Raw genomic sequence first — 18,134 nt, forward strand, 5'->3', positions numbered from 1 at the left:
ATCGTGGATTGTATGTGGTGAATTTGTAATCGTGGATTGTATGTGGTTACGTGGCCTCTAGCTATAGATGCAGAGCTTTATGTGATCTGTTGACTAAGCAAGTTCACTTCTACTCGCACCTTACAATAGTTTAATGGAATATCTCGGCTGCCATAAGTACTGAACGTAACTACTATACAGATGAGAACGGAGGAGTAGAAAGCTAGAGACACGACGAATAGCGCTTTTTTGCTTGACTGTTCGTCTTCACTCTATGGTCCATTCGATCGCTGAGAAGTTATGATACGGACAGAAAAGATTGCGTAAAATATTTAAATCCTAAAGTTACTTATCTGATTGTGGTGTATTCACCCCTGTACTTAGTTTCCGAGAATCAAAGTAGCTTCCGTCTAATTAGGACGTGGCGTTGTGTCTTTTAGTGTGGTGGTAGTCCACTTCCTTTTCTCTGATGTCGGTTAAATGCTTAGGAAGAGATAAACAACACTTTGATGCAAAATGATATTGAGAGCGTCGAGACCTGTGAACTAAATACATATCAAAAGCCGCTGTAATCTGGTAGACACCGTCCCTATAACTCTTTCGTAAGCCCGGTGCCAGCGTGCCGTTCCCAGTTCCTCAACACGTCCACTCAAAGGAGAAGCTGATCATTCAATGTTGAAGTCAACAACTATACGCCTATAAGGATGTCAGCGCAAAGACCAGGGAGAGGATACGATTTTCTGAATGTACCCGGCAACTTCTCCTCTCTTCAACTTCTGCACCGACTCGTTGAACTTGGAAAGTCCTACGACGGTAGGGGTGAGTCGTAGCTTGCCTCTTTGAGCAAAGCCCAGGGCCTCATCGACCTCAGCCATACTACCCACAAAAGTGCCCCTTATAGATTGACCCCTGGAAACTATTTCAGTGGGATTGACGTCGATGTGGAACTTGCCAGCAGGCGGAAGCCCGATGCTAGATGACTATTAGATTTTGTCTAGATATATAATCATCAAACTTGACAGATACGTACCACATGAGTTGAGCACCAGCTCGGAGGCCGAGGTATTTCTGAGCTGTCGGATACGAAGGTGCAGCTATCGATTATTAGCTACCTGGCGTATCTGATCTTGTCTCTTCCCTTACCAGTGCAGAAGACAGCATGAGCACCACCATCGGTTAGACTGAGCACTTCAGCAATAGGATCTTTACTCTCTTTGAAGTCAACGAAGTGCTCCGCACCCATTTCCATGGAAAGCCTCCGCTTTTCGTCTCCGGTGTCTACCACCAATGGTCGTAGCCCCATAGCAACGGCAAGCTGCACACCTTGGATTCCAACACCTCCTCCACCACCGGGAAAGACAGCCCACTGGCCCCAACTTAGATTCGCAGCTTTAATCGAAGCATATACGGTCGAAGCTGAGCACATGGCGGGCCCGGCTACGTAGTCCGAGACACCATCAGGAATCAACGTCGTGTAGTTTTCTGGCGATGTGACATACTGCTTATATGAGCCTGCAAGCGGTCATTGGTTAACTTATTATACCACATCTCTTCGAAGGGTGATTCTGTACCGTCACAGTGGAGTCCAGTAAGTCTAGCCCCAAAACAGTAAGTTTCTCTGCCTGAACGGCATAGTTCACATGCCCCACATGTACTCTCGATCGGCTTCAAACCTGCTCGCTGACCAACCTTCAGCCTCTTGACGTTCGAGCCGACCTTAACAATGACTCCGGCGCCCTCGTGACCAGCACACTGAACACCCATTGCAGACATTTTGGGAACTGCCCAGCTGTTCATCATCCAGTGGATGTCGGTAGAGCATAGCCCCGTTGCATTCAACTTGATAAGGCATTCATTCTGACCTATGAATCAACGTGAACGTGAGTAACAACCCCGGCAAATGCGTGCTGGTGCATTTGGGTAGCGGCGGTCGGACTTACCAATCTCAGGTACGTCAACATCTCTAACTTCAACCTGAAAGTCGGGACCTTCATTGACCACGACGCCAGCTTTACATTTCTTGGGGATGTCAAAGGACAGGGTTGGGGTTGGGGCTTCTGTTTTCTGGCTCGACATGGTGACAGTTGTATACACAATGGAATAGAAGAAGGATGGCTATTTAGACACGACCTTAGATATGTACAAATGAGATGTACAAATGAGATGTCACAGCAGTAAACACATGCAATTCCGGCAGTTGCTCAGAAGCTAGAGTGGAAGCGTAGAACGCAGAGCGGGTTGAGCCGGGTCAACCCGTCGAGAATGCTTCTATTATTGCCCTGCCTGCCGAACCGAACCGAACCGAACGGATTAACCTTACTCTCACGGTGTATAGTCTCCGACAAATGATTTTGTAGAATCCGTGCAGATTCTAGGTAAAGATGTGCCGAATAGAACGTACGCAGCATGCTTCTGCGGGAGGGAAGGTTTATCTCCTTTTGCGGGGAAGGCTCGAGGCTGGCGAACAATCCTTTGGTGTTTGAATCAGCCAGGCTAGATTTTAAGGCAGTTTTAGGATACTAGAAATGTTTTTGGGGCGGCATCGTCCGTGCATTTTAACTTTGTAACTTTCAAAGCGTAGACTTATTCCTCCAAGGAGTATTGTAATAACTACGTAGGGTCACGTTACTTTATGCTTTAGGATACCCCTCTGTTCTCATGCTATAAAAGCAGGAACTATTTATAGGAATCGAGTTAATTTTAGGCCCATATTTTTACAGAAAGTGTTGCTTTATTTTTATAAAAACTGCGAATCCGAACAGGGCTCAACATTATGGTAATAGCCAAGTATAACATTGAGATTATTACAACAAATAAGTGAAAATGTTATTTCCTAACAAGTGGCCGACTATTCATTATCTTAAACAGACATGTAGAAAGCCAGATCTTCTTCAGCTTTGGTTTCCCTTTCTACAAGCCCATTCCCCATAAAACGGAATGAATTCGCAGAGTTGTATCGAATCTCAAAATCCTCGCCTCGAATATTATCCAAAAGAGCTGGAGCCAAAGAAATAGGATGTCAGTCCGATAAAAATCTAGAAAGAACTGTTTTGTAGAGAAAAACTTACCTTTGTAGTGGAGGCCGCTGCCGGCATACATTGCGGTTGGTTTGCCCTCTGTCTTTCCATTTTTGTACCAGCTTCGGCAGCCACTAGTCCATACCATGCGTTTGAGAAACTCCTGAGAATACAAATTGTAGTCATTTACAGCACAGCCTGTAGGTACAACCGACCTGATATGATGTTAGATTAGCAACACAGTAGATTCTTTGCATTGGACAATACCTGATATCTTCCTGAGCAATCTTCTGTGCCCATTTGAGAATGTAATCGGTCGTCCAGGACATTATGGTGAGAAGAGATCCATGTGCAATTGGGCAATTGGGTCCATTGAAGATAAAATAATTGGGCATATGCGGCGCACAAACCGAAAGGTACGCCTGGGGATCATGCTTCCAGTCATCTTCCTGGTGCTTACCATCCCGGCCGATGAGCTTGAAAGATGGAACAAAGCTCACATCGAAACCTGTCGCTGTTATAATCAGATCAAACTCCTCCTCGCCATCTTCAGTAAGTATCCCTTTTTCGGTAATCTTGATGATCGGATTGAAGTTATAGCTTGCATTCGAGGATAATAGAGCAGGGATATATCCGTCTCCTGGCGTCAATCGACGGCATCCAATTTGCCAGTCGGGTATGAACTTGGCAGCTAGCTCTGCGTCATTGTTGAGACTTTTCAACATTCGCTTCATCGAAGTATCCTGCAAGGCTTTCTGCTGAGGCGAGTCTTTGTACATGCCATGAAAGAAGCCGTTTGTACTAGACACTGTTTAGTAAGTCAATTAAGAAGTCTCATGTGTTCTAACACTCACACTGCCTCCATTTTCTTTCTCATCTCAAATAATTCCTCTGGGTGTGTCACAAAACGTCGTTTCTGCTCCTCAGTGTAATCGAAGTTTGTTCCCTCAGGGGTGAAACCTTCACAATAGTTCACCGATATCCAGGTCGGGGACCTAAAGTAATTAACCAAATGACTTGCAATCGGCTGCAACGTTGGAACAATCTGAATTGCTGATGAACCGTTTCCAATCACAGCAATTCGTTTTCCAGCGCAGTCGTATGTAGGATCCCTTGTCATTCTTAGTCATGAAAGCTTCATTCCCATGTCGTGGTGCTCTTACCATTTGGCGCTGTGTAAGAGTTTGCCCTTGAAATCAAAGAGCCCTTTGATTTTTGGCCATTGCCATTTGCTATTTCACTGGTCAGCATCCGCACGGAGTCTATCGGAGCCAACTTTACTTCAGAATGCCCGAACCATTGATAAGAATATCAGCCTCGTCTTCGATGATGCCGTTCGTAGATTCCACTTTGATCTTCCATTTTGCTAAACCCTCGTCCCAGATTGCTTCGAGGACTTTGGATCGTAGCTGGACTTTTTCATCCAGATTATACTTATCCACGGTTCGCTTCATGTATTGCAGAATCTCGGCCCCTCCAACGTAAAACTTTGACCAATTTGGATTTGGTTCGAAGGGAAAGGTATAAATATCTGAAGCATTTCAATGAAAAGGTGTTCAGCTAAGAAGGCAGGCGAATAACTTACGAGCAGGAACATCACTACATGATAATTGTTTGTGGTTAGCTAGTGTCCTTCATTGTGGGACCCACATACTGACCAAGCAACCCCTGGATAGACGTTCTCCAGCCAGGTACCCCCCACATCATGGTTCTTCTCGTAAATCGTAAGGTCCAAAAAGTCATCTAGCTTTTGTTCCCACTTTATCTTGTGCGCAAGCATTAGCCCGGAATAACCAGCTCCTATGCAAACCACACGAAGTTTCCGTGGCGTAAACAAAGGGTTTTCCAATACAGGCACCCAATTAGACGCATCATGCCCTCCGTCGATATCATTTGCCAGATTAGTATCCGATGATATGAAGCCGTTGGTGGTAGACATCGCTAGTGGTGGGATGTTAAACAGTATCGTCGTGATTTGTTGAATACTACTTATTTAGTGGACGAAAATTCAGGAGACAACGAGATATCCTTCAAGTCAAATTAAACAACTTCACCAGGAGACAATTTGGTGACCTTCACTAAACTCGGAAATAGGACCCATTGCGTCATTAGATCATGCTAGGTTTGCAGCTCGGGATTAGGACGTATACTCAGATGTTGTATCTCCGCTGGGTAAGAATACCTCGGGCTCGGCGCGGGACGGAGAAGCACAAGATCAATACCCTCTCTATCGTCGCACTGTATCTCAGTACTTTCAGGTTGTGCATTTATTTGGGCCTGGTCTTTCAAGTTACACGACTTGTGACATGAGCTTAACTCATAAAACACAAGATAGATTTAAAAGTTGCCACTGCAATGACGACTACAGAAGCGCCTGAATGGAGGGAGGTAAGCTGAAAGTCCTCCAAGTTATACAAGTTAACCGAAGGATTCATTTATTATATGGAAGATAGACCAGATCTGCTAACGTATACTGTGTATTTTACCCGTAGACAGTAGACACTCTCCTCGGTGGTGAAAGGCATGGGTTTACCGGAGACGAACATGACATGCGAACGCAATTTAATGGCCTCCAAAAGCTGTTCAAATCTCTTGAGCCCACACATTTGGATGAAAAAGTGGACGTCAAAGAACAGAACTTTCCTGCCTCTGATGGTGTGGAGATACGGGTTTTGGTATTCCTTCCAAAGACATCAGGACTGCGAAAGCTGGGGGTACAGTAAGTTGCTCTGATAAGTTCATCATGATAAACAATAGCCTTGTCCAGCCACTTAATGCTCTCACAGTTATCATGGCGGTGGATGGGTTATGGGCAATCCAGAAGGAGAGTCGTGTAAGTGAAATTCCGGATCAATCATTCTAGAACGCGGCTAACCAGTTTCGTAGACGTTTGTAAAAGCCTGGCTGTAGGCCTTTCCGCGGTCATTGTGAGCGTTGATTATCGTCTGGCACCTGAAAACAAGTATCCAGTACCAATGAACGATGCTTATGAAGCCGCTATCTGGGTAAGACAATCATTGCTGCTGTATCTGTCTTCGTGTATTGCTCTCCTACTGATATTTCAACTAGGCACAGGATCATGCCGCAGACTGGCAAGCGGATTCTTCAAACATGTTTTTGTCCGGAAATAGCGCTGGCTCCAATCTTGCAGCCGCTGTATCAATTAGAAATCGTGACGAAGGAAACATGACTATTAAAGCAACATTGCTCACGGTCCCTTGCGTCTTGCACCCCCGAGATATGCTTGATCAATTTTCTCAACATTTGACAAGTTATGAGAGAAATAAAGATGCACCGGTTCTCACTGCCAAAGTTATGACTTCATTTTGGAATAAGTGACCGCGGCATTCAAGAAAACCGAAGTGCTCCAGGCTGACCTTAGTGGTAGCACACCTCTACAATCCACCGCCACATCCATACGCGTCTCCGCTACTACTCAAAAGTTTCAAAGATCTACCACCAGCTTTCTTCATCCTGAGCGGACTGGACCCACTTCATGATGAAGGAGCTTTGTACGCTAAATTACTCGAGCGAGACGGGTGAGTTTTCATATCCATGCCTCGGGACATTGTTGACAACAAACCCAAACTCAAAGGGTACCTACGAAGACTGTCGATTTCGAGGGGTTTCCACATTCGTTTTTCTTGTTCCTAAATATGGCCACTTCACAGAAGGCTATAGAAAATATGGTAGATGGGGTGAAATGGGCATTCGAGCAGAAATGTGCATAGCGGACCGGTGGCTTTTCGTTGTTCATCAGTCACCTTGGACCCACCTCATCCTGGAAGACAGATTGTTTCCACTCAATATCAATGTAATTTATTGAAGGATGTAGCAGATTTTGTCAATAGGGCAGAAGGCGTCTGGCAGATCTCAGGGGGTTAAGAGCGTTAGCCTCCCGAATATTTATTAGCATAATTTGGCCTTCTTGAGCACTGGTCCCGTTGTGAAAGAAAGTTTGAGGAGCAAAGGCCCAATGGTTGAAGCGTATGAAAGTGGTAGAAATTCTTAAATGACGGTCTTCGAATTACTAACATCATGTAAAACATTCGTGAAGAGCAAGTGTGGTATATTGCCCTATTACTCACCCTTATCCAAATAGTCTAATACTGAGTTCAACTTAAATATCAGTGATCTTTATCAAGACACCTAGGGAAGCACTATGAAAACCACACTTCGGATGAGCAGAGGATGGTCACCAAATTCTGGTCCCAAAATGTAATCTCAAACTCAAAAATGGCGTCAAGTGACAGACTACATTCGGCTAAAATATATGGACCTCCTTGACCTCCACAGGGACCAAAATCTGGTCAGCTGGTTGGTGCTTATATGATCTTCAAAGCACTCGAATGTCATGTAGTCTTGAATTTGTCAAGTACGGATACCGTACTGCAGTCGGATAGTCCAGACAGAGCGCTGATATCGAAAGTTTTGCAATGAAAAGTGGGACGTGACTGTCTAAGGTAAAGACCAAACACCAGCTGTCCATAAAATATTCTTCCTGAGATAACACAACTGTGTCAGCGAAGGATAAGATACCCAGTCAATGTGTCAACTGAGCTTACCATAATTATAGGATAGCTTTGTCGAAACTTCCAGGAAGCAATTGATTGGGTTCTAGCCAGAGACACACCCACGAATACCTATACTACCGACAATAGATAATTGTAGCTTTTTATAGGAATTCTAGTGTAATTCCACAGGCATATGGATATATCCCGTTAACCCATATACGATGCTCTCGAACAGGCTTTTGAGTTCGAGTCACCCGCAAAAGAGTGAGATCGAGGAATCAGAGTAGGAGCTCGAAGGTTTATTAAAGAAGCGGACTTTGTCGCTCGGAGAACTTGAAGGAGAGATACGATAGGTAATCTACCGCTACACCAAGACACACACAACCTCTGTCCCAATTGGACGGAAACTGCTTAATTCTTCTGCACCATATACACACAGCAACTATAAGTGTAGCTACAGCACAAGGAGTCAAACGAAACGAGACTGTTATTTGGAGAACGTAATCAATATTGTGGGATTACTACTATCTCCCGTCACCCAATTTGGGAATGGATTGCGGGGAAATGAGATAAATTGCGGAGAAATGCAAGAGGACCAACTAGTCCCCAACGGACCTGAAAATAGGGGCGTTAGTATGCTGCTAAACCAATTGAGCAGCACGTATTTTGCGGGGTTGTGTCCCAAATTCCTAATTCCCCGGAATTGCAAAATACTTGGCAAAATGTTCTTACCGAATAAGGTTACTTCGCGAAATGGTATCTGAAAGCCGGGTGAGTTCAAGATATATTGTACCTATCAGGGACTTAAATCGCCTCGGCTGCCATGATACAACCACCGCCATAACCCAGTCGCGGGACGGTCTTGCAGACGTGGTATAACACCGAGTCTAGGACTCTGTGGACCGCCATCAATCAATCATCCGTATTGTCTCGGTTGTCTCGGTTGTCAGTAATGTGTGCGGGGTGCGAGTGCGGAATTCTCTCGTGGGGCATGGAGAATGGAAAGGCGGTACCTAGGCATCTCATGATTATGCTGATCATGAAATCCGTGTCCTTTCACCGCGGAATTCTATGCACTGCTATTCTGACAAGGCTGCGATGACAGCCGGGAAGAAATGGATTTGTGATGGGTCACCATCATAGGGTTCATAACCTACCTTCAATTTAGCTAGCATTTGATAAGCTTTCCATCAACTACGACTCTGCTTCCATAATGGCTGAAACTGCATCTTACTCAGCAGTTGTTACTGGTGGCGCATCCGGCATAGGTGAAGCAGTCTGTGCTAAACTCGCAAGTCGTGGTATCAACATCCTGATCGCCGATATCCAGGAGGCTCAGGGGCAAGCTTTGGCTACCCAACTCTCATCGACATTCTCGGTTCAGGCCAAGTATCTCCGAGTAGATATCACAAAGGAAGATGATGTCAAGGTGATGGTAGAGACTGTTGTAAAATTATGGGGTCGATTGGATTATGCTGCTAATTGTGCTGGGATATGTGAGAGCACATGGGCAGAGGAGAGGAGTGTTACAACGGACGTTGTAGATAGGTAGGTGCACGATATCGCTTTCTGTGCTTGAGACATAGGCTCACCTAAGTATTTGATGTCAGGACCTTTGCGATAAATCAGCGCGGCTTATGGCTGTGTCAGAAACACGAAGCGCAACAGATGGAGTCCCAGGAACCACGTGCCGTCAAACTTGAACCTCCATCAAGGTTCCCAGTGCGAGGTCAGCGCGGAGCTATAGTAAATGTCGCATCGATATCCGCTCTGAATGGTATGGGTCTTGCGGCATATACTCCCACTAAATTCGCGGTTATCGGCATCACGAAGAACGGAGCGAAGTTCTACGGACCTAACGGTGTTCGTTGCAATGCAATTTGCCCGGGCTGGACTCTCACACCGATGCTAGAGATCTCTATGGGGGAAGAAGGGTATGAAGGAAGTAAAGCGAGCGAAGAAAGTGCGGTGTGTTCCAACATATCTCTTGGTAGGTTTGCCTTCTCGCAGGAACAGGCGAATGTCGTCAGTTTCCTGCTCAGCAATGAGAGCAGTTATGTGAATGGAGCTCATATCGTCGTTGATGGAGGGTTCAATGCTATTCGTTGAAGAGATCGTTAAAATTGCAAAACCATTAAGGAGTATGCTTATCTGTTAGCTAATAAACTCCTTATATTGCCTCGATCGATGTTTGCTATATGTTCCATGAAACACTACCCGCACTTGAAGACGGATGAGACACACGCTAGATCAGTAGAAGGGTTATATGGACTATGAGCCTCCTTGAAAGTTAAGATATGATATCACATTGAACCTTTAACTTGTTCTGCATGAGGGAAGGGACGAATTTTGAGAGACAAGGTCAGGTGCGAACTATCGTTCCCAAGTGCCGTAATCGGCTTGAGCGCTCGGAGATCCGTATAGCAGTACAGTAGCGGGGACGCAAATGAGTGGGGTGATTACGTTCGGTGTAATATAAAACTAAGTAGGCCAGAGAAAACACCTACCGAATGGGACCTCCAGGACTTCCAACATTGCAATCTCGTCACAAACGACGACGCTCAGAACAAACATGCGCTCCCATCTGCATCTTATTGTAGCGCACCCTATAAAATTCTGTTTGTCCATTTACGAAACCCTCGCACTTCTAGTCCTCCTACTCGCCAATCGATTGCTTTTACCGTTTGCGTGTCGACCTTTATCCTTGCGGACAGAAATCGCTCGATGTTTCCTAGGCGGTTTCCTGAAGCACTTCTGGGATTTACTGTTTAAGGCCCCACCTGGCCTCCAAGAAAATGAGTATCGCAATTGTATAATCAGATCCGTTCCTACTGTTGTTGTACCGCGACATGCTCAACTCGATGCCGGAAGCCTAGATCGACAGCGGCAATCCTTGGTGTTACTCTACGCGCATGGTGGCGGATATTTGTTCGGCGAACCGCTTATGTATATATCGACTTATAAGAGGTGGATCGAAATAGCTGATTCACATGGCATCGACCTATCTGTTGTAGCAGTACAGTACCGTAGAAATCCCTTTCGTTCTGAAACTATTTTTATGGCGTGAGCTGACATGATTTGCACAGGCTTGTCCAACAAATACAAATTCCCAGCTTGTCGAGACGACTTCTTAGCTGTGTATAACGGATTGCTACATGACAACCAAATTCCGCCACAGAGAATTATCTTTGGCGGAGATTCGGCAGGAGGTTCGTAACACCAGTTCCTCTGTACTTCTAATCTAACAATTTGCTATTACAAGGGGGTTTGGCCACAATGTCCTTGCTTCATACTCGCCGGAGTGATGAACCTCTACCTGCAGGCATTCTCTTGGTATCGCCTTGGCTGGATCTCACATTGACACACACGCAATACTCGCCGGCAATGACAACGGACTTTCTGATCACCTTCAGCAAGGATAATCCTTGGCTAGTGGAGCAACTTTTACCATCAGATATAAAACCCTCTGATCCTCAGGTCTCTCCCGTATTTGACGACCTGACGGGATTACCCCCGCAACTTGTCTTTGCTGGCACGGCTGAAGTTCTGGCGCCGGATGCAAGGGAATGGGTGAAGAAAAGCCGAGAAGCTGGCAACAGTGTGGAATACATCTTTAAGAAAGGCCAGATGCATACGTAAGTGCACAAGCACATGTACTCTCCTCTCCCCCGCAAGAAAAGAAAATCATATAAGCTGGCAGTTGTAATGGGTTGTGCCATTTCTGTACTAATCATTTTCGCCCAGATATGCTATGGGTTGGCCAATTGCATCCAAGAATATCGAGCAAGAAACGGATCGACAAGTAATTCAGTTCTTTCTCAAAGTCATCATGCTTCATAAAGCTCCGTATCCAACTAGACAAACCTGAGTATGGACACTGAGATATGATCCAACAAAAAGAGATTATGGTCTATTTTTAGGATTATTACATTCGCCTCGTAGTGTAATGCACAGTTATTCATTTCAATCTCTTACTACGTGCGATAGAAAACAAGTTGAATGATATCCACGGATAATTTCATGTCACTTATGAAGCGATTATGTCAAACCATCAAACTAATAAGTACATTCATAATAGACCTCCTCCTTCAATAGATAAATTTAGTCTCTACACTAGCGTTTAGATTGTACCTCCTTGGCCCGAAAAGCGGTCGTCCGCAGTACTTATTCTATGATTATGCCTAACGATTTCAAGGATTAAAATTCACGTTAACGAACAAACTTCCAGGGCTCATAGGACCAACCACAGCCTTAACAACAGGAGTAGAAATGGTCAGCCATCCGTGATACCCAACGAGGATTCAGAAGTCTTCTGCTAGGGCACCGAAAAGGTTTTTTGATTCGACGTCCTTGTTGATGGATTGGAGTGCGTATTTTGCCACTCATGCCGTAAAGAGGTTATGATCTCGAGGCCCCTAGAACTGCTATTGAATGTTTGTCCCATCTCTCCCAGAGCTTGAACGCACGTAAAGAGGTATTCCTGGGCGCTTTTCCTTTCCTTTCCAGTAGCGAAGCAGGAATTGTATACATGACTTAGACCAGCTGTCATTACCACATGGACCATTTGGATATGAATCCGTCTCAGACCATATTGTCGTCGGTACATGATTACAAGTCGACAGATCTCGGACGCTGCTTCTGTGCATGTTTCTCGAGCATTGGTAGGTACAGTACTACATGTCGATGCACAGGGTGGACCTATTCCCTGAAACACGAAAGGACGATGAAGCAGAATGACAGCCTCATAATACTGCAGGCTAGCAGAAAGTAAGCATATATGTTGACAAAACGTAACCGGCCGGCAGACTATGGTGAACAGTGGAATTTAGGAGCGGGTAAAAAGAAAACATACTGGAGTTCAATTATCGCTGGCAGAACTATCTTGGTCCCTATCGAGTTTGTATCAACTTGCAAAGTGGTCGGTAGAAAGTATTTCCAGTCTTGAAGTTCTTTGGCCATACTATGGAGAAAGGAGTAGGCGTTCTCAAGAGGTGCTGGTACTCCAGTATAACTATAGCAATTAGATAGTTCCAATAAAAGCTACTGCCGTATCAATGACTTACAGAGTAGATGAAATGTCTCCGATCTTAGTTGCTAGCTGCGAGAGATATATATGGACGTGACCCCCAGCACTTAAATTTGTGTCTGGCGGGAAGAGCATCTGTTGCCCATCGCCCACGTAGTACTCCCATTTATTATCATCAGTGATTGTTAGAGGGGATATATTGTGTTGCATATCTTTTGACAGAGAAGGCCTTCCGCTGTAGGACGCCCATAGTCTGCATCATTTGTCAATGCCCATCCATCACAATAAGTAAAATGAGATGAAAAACTTTAAAGGGGGACCTTCAAGATGATCCCGAGAAAGGATAAGCTCTAGGAGCGGAAAGTGGTAAAAGGGCGTCTTACTTGTCTAGAGAGTGTACTGCCCAAAAAAGGGTTTTGCGTAGGTTACTAATATCACTTTCTGTATCCGTGATTGAATGTTCTTGATCAAGGTTGAGATGTAAACCAAGATCCGGAAGTAATTGAAGTGCCATGCCTGTTAATAGTTATTGAGCTGATTTGAACCCCGACTCGACTTATAAAACGAACCATTGTATAGCCAACCTACATAAATGGGGTCTGTTAGTCTAGGGAATGCCAAGTTGAAGCAAAGATTCCAGACATGAAAATGAACTTACCTCGAGAGTCTCGCGCATTAGCAGCTTCATGCGCCGAAAGTGCCACTAAGGCTTGTATTGTCGCCAAGGTTGGACTATCCATTTCAATATCGAGAAGTGTTTTCGCGCGAGAAGCAAAAAATTCGGATGCGTCTCCGGGCAGATCGGGATGCGTGCGAGACGTATAAGCAGCACCGACCGCGAAGCTTTAGAGCAATATATAGTTAGCTCGGCTACCTAACCTTGGAAGAGACGACTTGGATGATATTCGACATACATTGCATTAGCTAGTGTCAGCGAATACATTGGTGTTGATTCTCCAATCTCATAACGACCCTTCTCACGCAGAAAGATGGTCTTGTCCACAGAGTTCATGAACGGATTGTGCCAGGCGAAAAACAGATTGATGAGATGTGTCTCGTATGCTTCGTCCCCACGCCAGTAGAGCCCCGTCTGCGCTATTGCAAGTTCGCCATTCTCCCGTACTGATCGTAAACTAGGCTGGAAGAGCGAGAGTGGCGCGTTTTGTATAAAGTGGAGGTTGCTGGTTGCCCCATAATAGCGTAATTGCCCGTCCTCCGCAAGTCGTAGGAGTCCAAGTCGGCTTGAGAGACGTCTTGTAACCTCATCCTGTGGCTCACCATTACCAATATAGCAATCAGGTTCCGTATCATGGTCCCTGGAAGAGTCGAGTGATGAGGGTGGAGGAAGTATTAGACCTGACGTAGTGGCCTGTAGCCCAGGGAAATCTGGCGAATGAGAGTCTCTTCGATTTGTGAACAGCAATTCGTCAAACAATTCGTCAAAAACTTCGTCGTTGGGGGATTCTGAATCTTCTAGCAATTCCGGCGTGGTGGTTGAAATATTTCCAGCCGACATTGCAGCGAATCCAGGTCCTTCCATCCAGTACTGAAAATCAGAATCTACTAAGGGCGCATCTTTGTCAATTGGGGTGTACGTGGTGTCGAATGGTGGCGCATTCACATCTTGAGCTTGCCATTCCATGCTATGGTTAAGATTATCCGAAGTTGGATCTCGTAGTGCTTGCCCGGGGGAGGTGAGCGCTGGATTCAACAAAATGATGTCCGGATGCTCGGGGACTTCTTCAAAGCGGCTCTCCAACCTCGGTTTTCTTGCAGTATGGGCCTTCGATTTAGATGATGTCCTATTAACTCCACTCAGCCCAAAGTATTCATCAGATATCTATGTTGAATGAGTTAGACCGCTGACCTACCTGCGTTTATCCTCACCGAAGGCGCACTCAACACCATATAACCGGCAGTTGGAGCACTTGGGCCTGTCGTTGTCGCACTTCTCCATCAGCGTTGTCAGTAATCAACAAATGCGAAGATAAAATGGAATGAAGCGCTTGGTAGTTGCCAACTCACTTTGACTTTCCGTTTCCGGCATGCAATACAAGCAATAGAAATATATCTGCGCCCGGCCACGGCGATTTGCGATTCGCTAGCAGACATCTGGTGTTTCGAAAGATAGGATCTGTGGGATGCTGTGTTTTTTTTGGGACATCGTCGTGTTTCCGACTTTACTTTGAGGGCCAGAATGTAGGGGTGTAGTGGTAAGTGTTCCCTGGGGGAATCGTGCGGGGTGGGGGTGCGGGGTTGGGGCCAAGCGGCGCGCGCTCAATCCAATGATTTACAGTCTGTACCTAGGTACTCCCTCAGGCAGCATCGCTAGTGTGGCGAAGTATGTTGTTGGGACCTACAAGTCACAAATTACACGTTGATTCAGATATATTTTGAGAAATTATGCCTGTGATTTGCCTTCTCTGCTTTGAGTGGTCTAGGCGCCCCCACTTCATCTATGCTGCGAGAACTGACAACTTTTGATTGGTGACAAATCTACTACAAAAGGCAATATGCCCGTTCAAGCCCTTTCAAGCCCTGGCACTTCCGACCCGAAACCTTCGGTTTCCGATCGTCTATACCCGAGCCGTTCCGTGCCTTTCTACTGGATTTTACATTACTTAAATTTACAGTTAATATACGGGTCAGCTACTTTATGCTTTAAGATACCCCTTTATTTTAAAGTTCTAAAGGTAGGCACTTTTTGCAGAAATCAGAGTGTTTTAAGGTTCTTTTTGCAAAAAGCGATGTCTAAAAAAGGCCTTAAGTTTTTATATAGAATTCTATAGACGTTTATACCGCGGCCTATATATATGTACCTCAAGTAATAACAGAATTAAGTATCTAGTTTAATAAGTTAATTGAAACCGTCTTAAAAAAAGGAGACTTAGAATGCTTATTATATATATTTATTCCTTACAAATAAAGCTGGGGCTTTGTTTGAATTTGAAGAATAAATATTGTTTAAAAATATAATAAAGGCAAGTTCAAATCAGTACTATATACTAACCACTCTATATATTTTTATATGCCAGGAGACAGTGTAGAATCAAGCAGTGAAAATGTCTGATAACGAATTGGAGAAATCAGCACCGTCAAGGTCCATCCCTACCAACGAGGCCCCAAACCCAAACTCATCCAGAGGATTCTCTCCGAACCAGAAATCTCCCTCTAGAGACGTCTCCAAACCGACAGAATCCAACGCAGAGCTTTCTGGAACAAGACAGGTAGCGACCGGTTTCTCCGAGCAGACTGCAATGTCATGGCCGTTACTTTGGTGGAATGTTTCTTGTAGCCTCTCTGAATCTCGACCGCGAACTGGGCGATCTTGTCGACATTTAATTGCGCGCACGATCCCGGCAAAATCTTCAAAGATCTGCACAAGGCGCCTCATCGTTTTGTTGAGCCGTGCTTCATGTAGGATATCAAGCATGTCCTGAATCATGTGCTGCAACTCTTCCAGATCCTTGATGACCGGTCTCTCTCTCGGGTCCAGAAAGGTAAGCGATAGGACCAGCCCAAATTGGTAGGTGAAGATTCCATCCAACCACAAGTTTCCGTCAAATTCGTTCTTCTTCCAAAGAACACGTGTTAACTTCCAAGACTCGAAAGCTGCGTTGACGCAAACATCACTATATTTCGTGGTGCTATCCATCGCAGCTGGGTTGTGCTGCGAAGACTGGAGGAGATAGAGCGCTTTCAAATGAAATGGGCGCGACAGGAGAAGCCTAGCGTGCTGGTACCGTAGCTGCAGTGTGACGATCTGTCGGAAATGGTTTGGATAGATATGCTCTTGCCTTGTTTCGTCGAATTGTAGAAAAAGTGGGAGACTTTCATGCCAAACGTCAAGCTCTTTCAAGAGTCCGTCTACTGTGACCAAATCAGGTAAGCGACAGAACTCGTGGGCCGGGTCATGGCCCTGGTAGATCTGAGATTTGCGAATCTTGCCCACTATCCGTGCCAGAGCTACATCGTGCCGCAACAAATGTGGTGGTCGATGAAATCCTTCGTCCAGGAGTGACTCTGCTGGAAAATCGTCTACCATGTCTGTGTCGTCAATAGCGCTCGGACGTCCAAATAGCGCGCTGTTATACTGCTCAAAAATGTACAAGGACCACCATACGCGCTTTCGTAGCTCCCTATCAATAGACGCCATATGAACATCAGCTAGGAGAATCACACTTTCCCCCCGATGTAGACCTAGACTAATTGCCATGCGTATTGCACAGCCGCTCAAGATCCAACTGGCGTTTCTCTCATTGGCACAATTGAGGTATATCGAGAGTAGGGTAAATGCCTGAACGCTTTGGAGTGTGGCCGAGAGCATAAGCTCCGATACCTTGGAGAGAGAGAAATTGAGAAGTTTCCGTTGGAGCTTACAAATGTCCTGCCACTCCAAGCTGGATTTGTCATTGGCAGAGGAAAGTCGGCTTTCACATCCAAAGATGACGATGACGCAGAAACAAACAATCCAGCCAATATCATCACATTCGCGTCCGCTATTTGACCATAATTCCTCCAAGATTGCCTGGAAGGTAGGACGATGGAAAAGGAGAATGTTTGGGTGGACATGAATAAAGAATCGCTCGACAAATTCTTCTGTCTCTTCCTTTGAAGGCAGCTGATCCAACAATCCGGCTAGGGAACTAAGCGGTTCTTTAGATGAATCAACGCCCATGCCATCGATCTCCGGCCTAGGACGCCCGGGCGCTCGTAGGTCAGCGGTGACAACGGGACTCTCGTCATTGTCGTTGGCTGATCGACTTTCTCTTTCCATGGTGCGACTATACTTGTCGGCAATAAACTCATCGCAGAGCTTTCGCTCTTTCCCTTGCAATGACTCAGAGTGTCGGCTCCCTTTGTGGGCCAATAATTCGCGCAGTTTGGCCACAAACGCCATAGAACTCGAAGATCCGAAGTACGAGAGAGTGCCCGAGGAATTCTGCAGCATATGTTCATGGCAACTAATAGAGGTAGCTGGCGGTGAAAATATCTCAGAGGCCAGAGGCTGGTGCAACTCCTGCTCTGACCAAGATTGGGAATCGGGAGGGCTTGGGGAAGGAGGTGGAGCGAATGGAAAGCCTCGAGGTCTCGAATTCGCTGATTGCCTCGTATTTTCACAATCAATCTTCACGTCATAGCATTCTACGTACTGGGATAGTTTGATGAGCTCGGTCGTATCCTCAACTGCAACGTGTGGAAAGAGCCTCGATATCAAGGTTTCCATGACGCGGTACCTTGGGTGAAGATTTTCTGTCGAGTTGTAGCTGCGGCTTTTACGAGGGACCGTCAAGATGCAGTTGATATGGTTCTCTCTGCACAGTTCGCAGTGACCTTGCGCCGATAGTCGTACGCATTTTCTGCGTCGCGCTTTGCAGAAATCGCAGCTGAAAGCCGCTCTCTTGCGCAAATCCGATGGGACACGACGCCGCAACCCATCCCGAGTTTTGCGCGGAACCTCACGCTCGAGACTCATGTTTGATGGTTTTTATAGGTGAAAGGGTTTGCATTCGGCGTAAATTGTAAAGGACTCAAGTTGAAGACCACAGGAGGACAGGACAGGACAGGGTAACATACTCGTAAGGGGTAAGCGAAATC

General features: G+C 45.7%; 4 protein-coding genes across 4 annotated transcripts; 1 reads left to right on the forward strand and 3 right to left on the reverse strand.

The window, feature by feature from the left end:
• Positions 1–644: 644 nt before the first annotated feature.
• Positions 645–2,055, reverse strand: ADH2_1 (alcohol dehydrogenase; the record flags this gene model as incomplete). The annotated part of the gene is given in 6 exon segments (XM_031149566.1): positions 645–675; positions 730–951; positions 1,010–1,073; positions 1,123–1,461; positions 1,479–1,841; positions 1,920–2,055. 6 exon segments carry the CDS (start codon positions 2,053–2,055, stop codon positions 645–647), a joined length of 1,155 nt encoding a protein of 384 aa, XP_031004443.1.
• A 784-nt stretch (positions 2,056–2,839) lies between these two features.
• stcW_12 (putative sterigmatocystin biosynthesis monooxygenase) lies at positions 2,840–4,935 on the reverse strand (the record flags this gene model as incomplete). The annotated part of the gene is made up of 8 exons (XM_031149567.1): positions 2,840–2,976; positions 3,048–3,211; positions 3,264–3,797; positions 3,851–4,108; positions 4,160–4,228; positions 4,278–4,527; positions 4,582–4,595; positions 4,655–4,935. 8 exons carry the CDS (start codon positions 4,933–4,935, stop codon positions 2,840–2,842), a joined length of 1,707 nt encoding a protein of 568 aa, XP_031004425.1.
• Positions 4,936–8,723: 3,788 nt separating this feature from the next.
• linC_2 (2,5-dichloro-2,5-cyclohexadiene-1,4-diol dehydrogenase) lies at positions 8,724–9,619 on the forward strand (the record flags this gene model as incomplete). Its single annotated transcript, XM_031149568.1, has 2 exons — positions 8,724–9,058; positions 9,121–9,619. 2 exons carry the CDS (start codon positions 8,724–8,726, stop codon positions 9,617–9,619), a joined length of 834 nt encoding a protein of 277 aa, XP_031004424.1.
• Positions 9,620–15,585: 5,966 nt separating this feature from the next.
• LHYA1_G004612 (putative transcriptional regulatory protein) lies at positions 15,586–18,012 on the reverse strand (the record flags this gene model as incomplete). The annotated part of the gene is made up of 1 exon (XM_031149569.1): positions 15,586–18,012. The coding sequence occupies one exon, from the start codon at positions 18,010–18,012 to the stop codon at positions 15,586–15,588; it is 2,427 nt and encodes an 808-aa protein (XP_031004427.1).
• Positions 18,013–18,134: the final 122 nt, after the last annotated feature.

Source organism: Lachnellula hyalina (genome assembly GCF_007821495.1).
Source record: "Lachnellula hyalina strain CBS 185.66 chromosome Unknown contig00089, whole genome shotgun sequence".
NCBI lineage: Eukaryota > Fungi > Ascomycota > Leotiomycetes > Helotiales > Lachnaceae > Lachnellula > Lachnellula hyalina.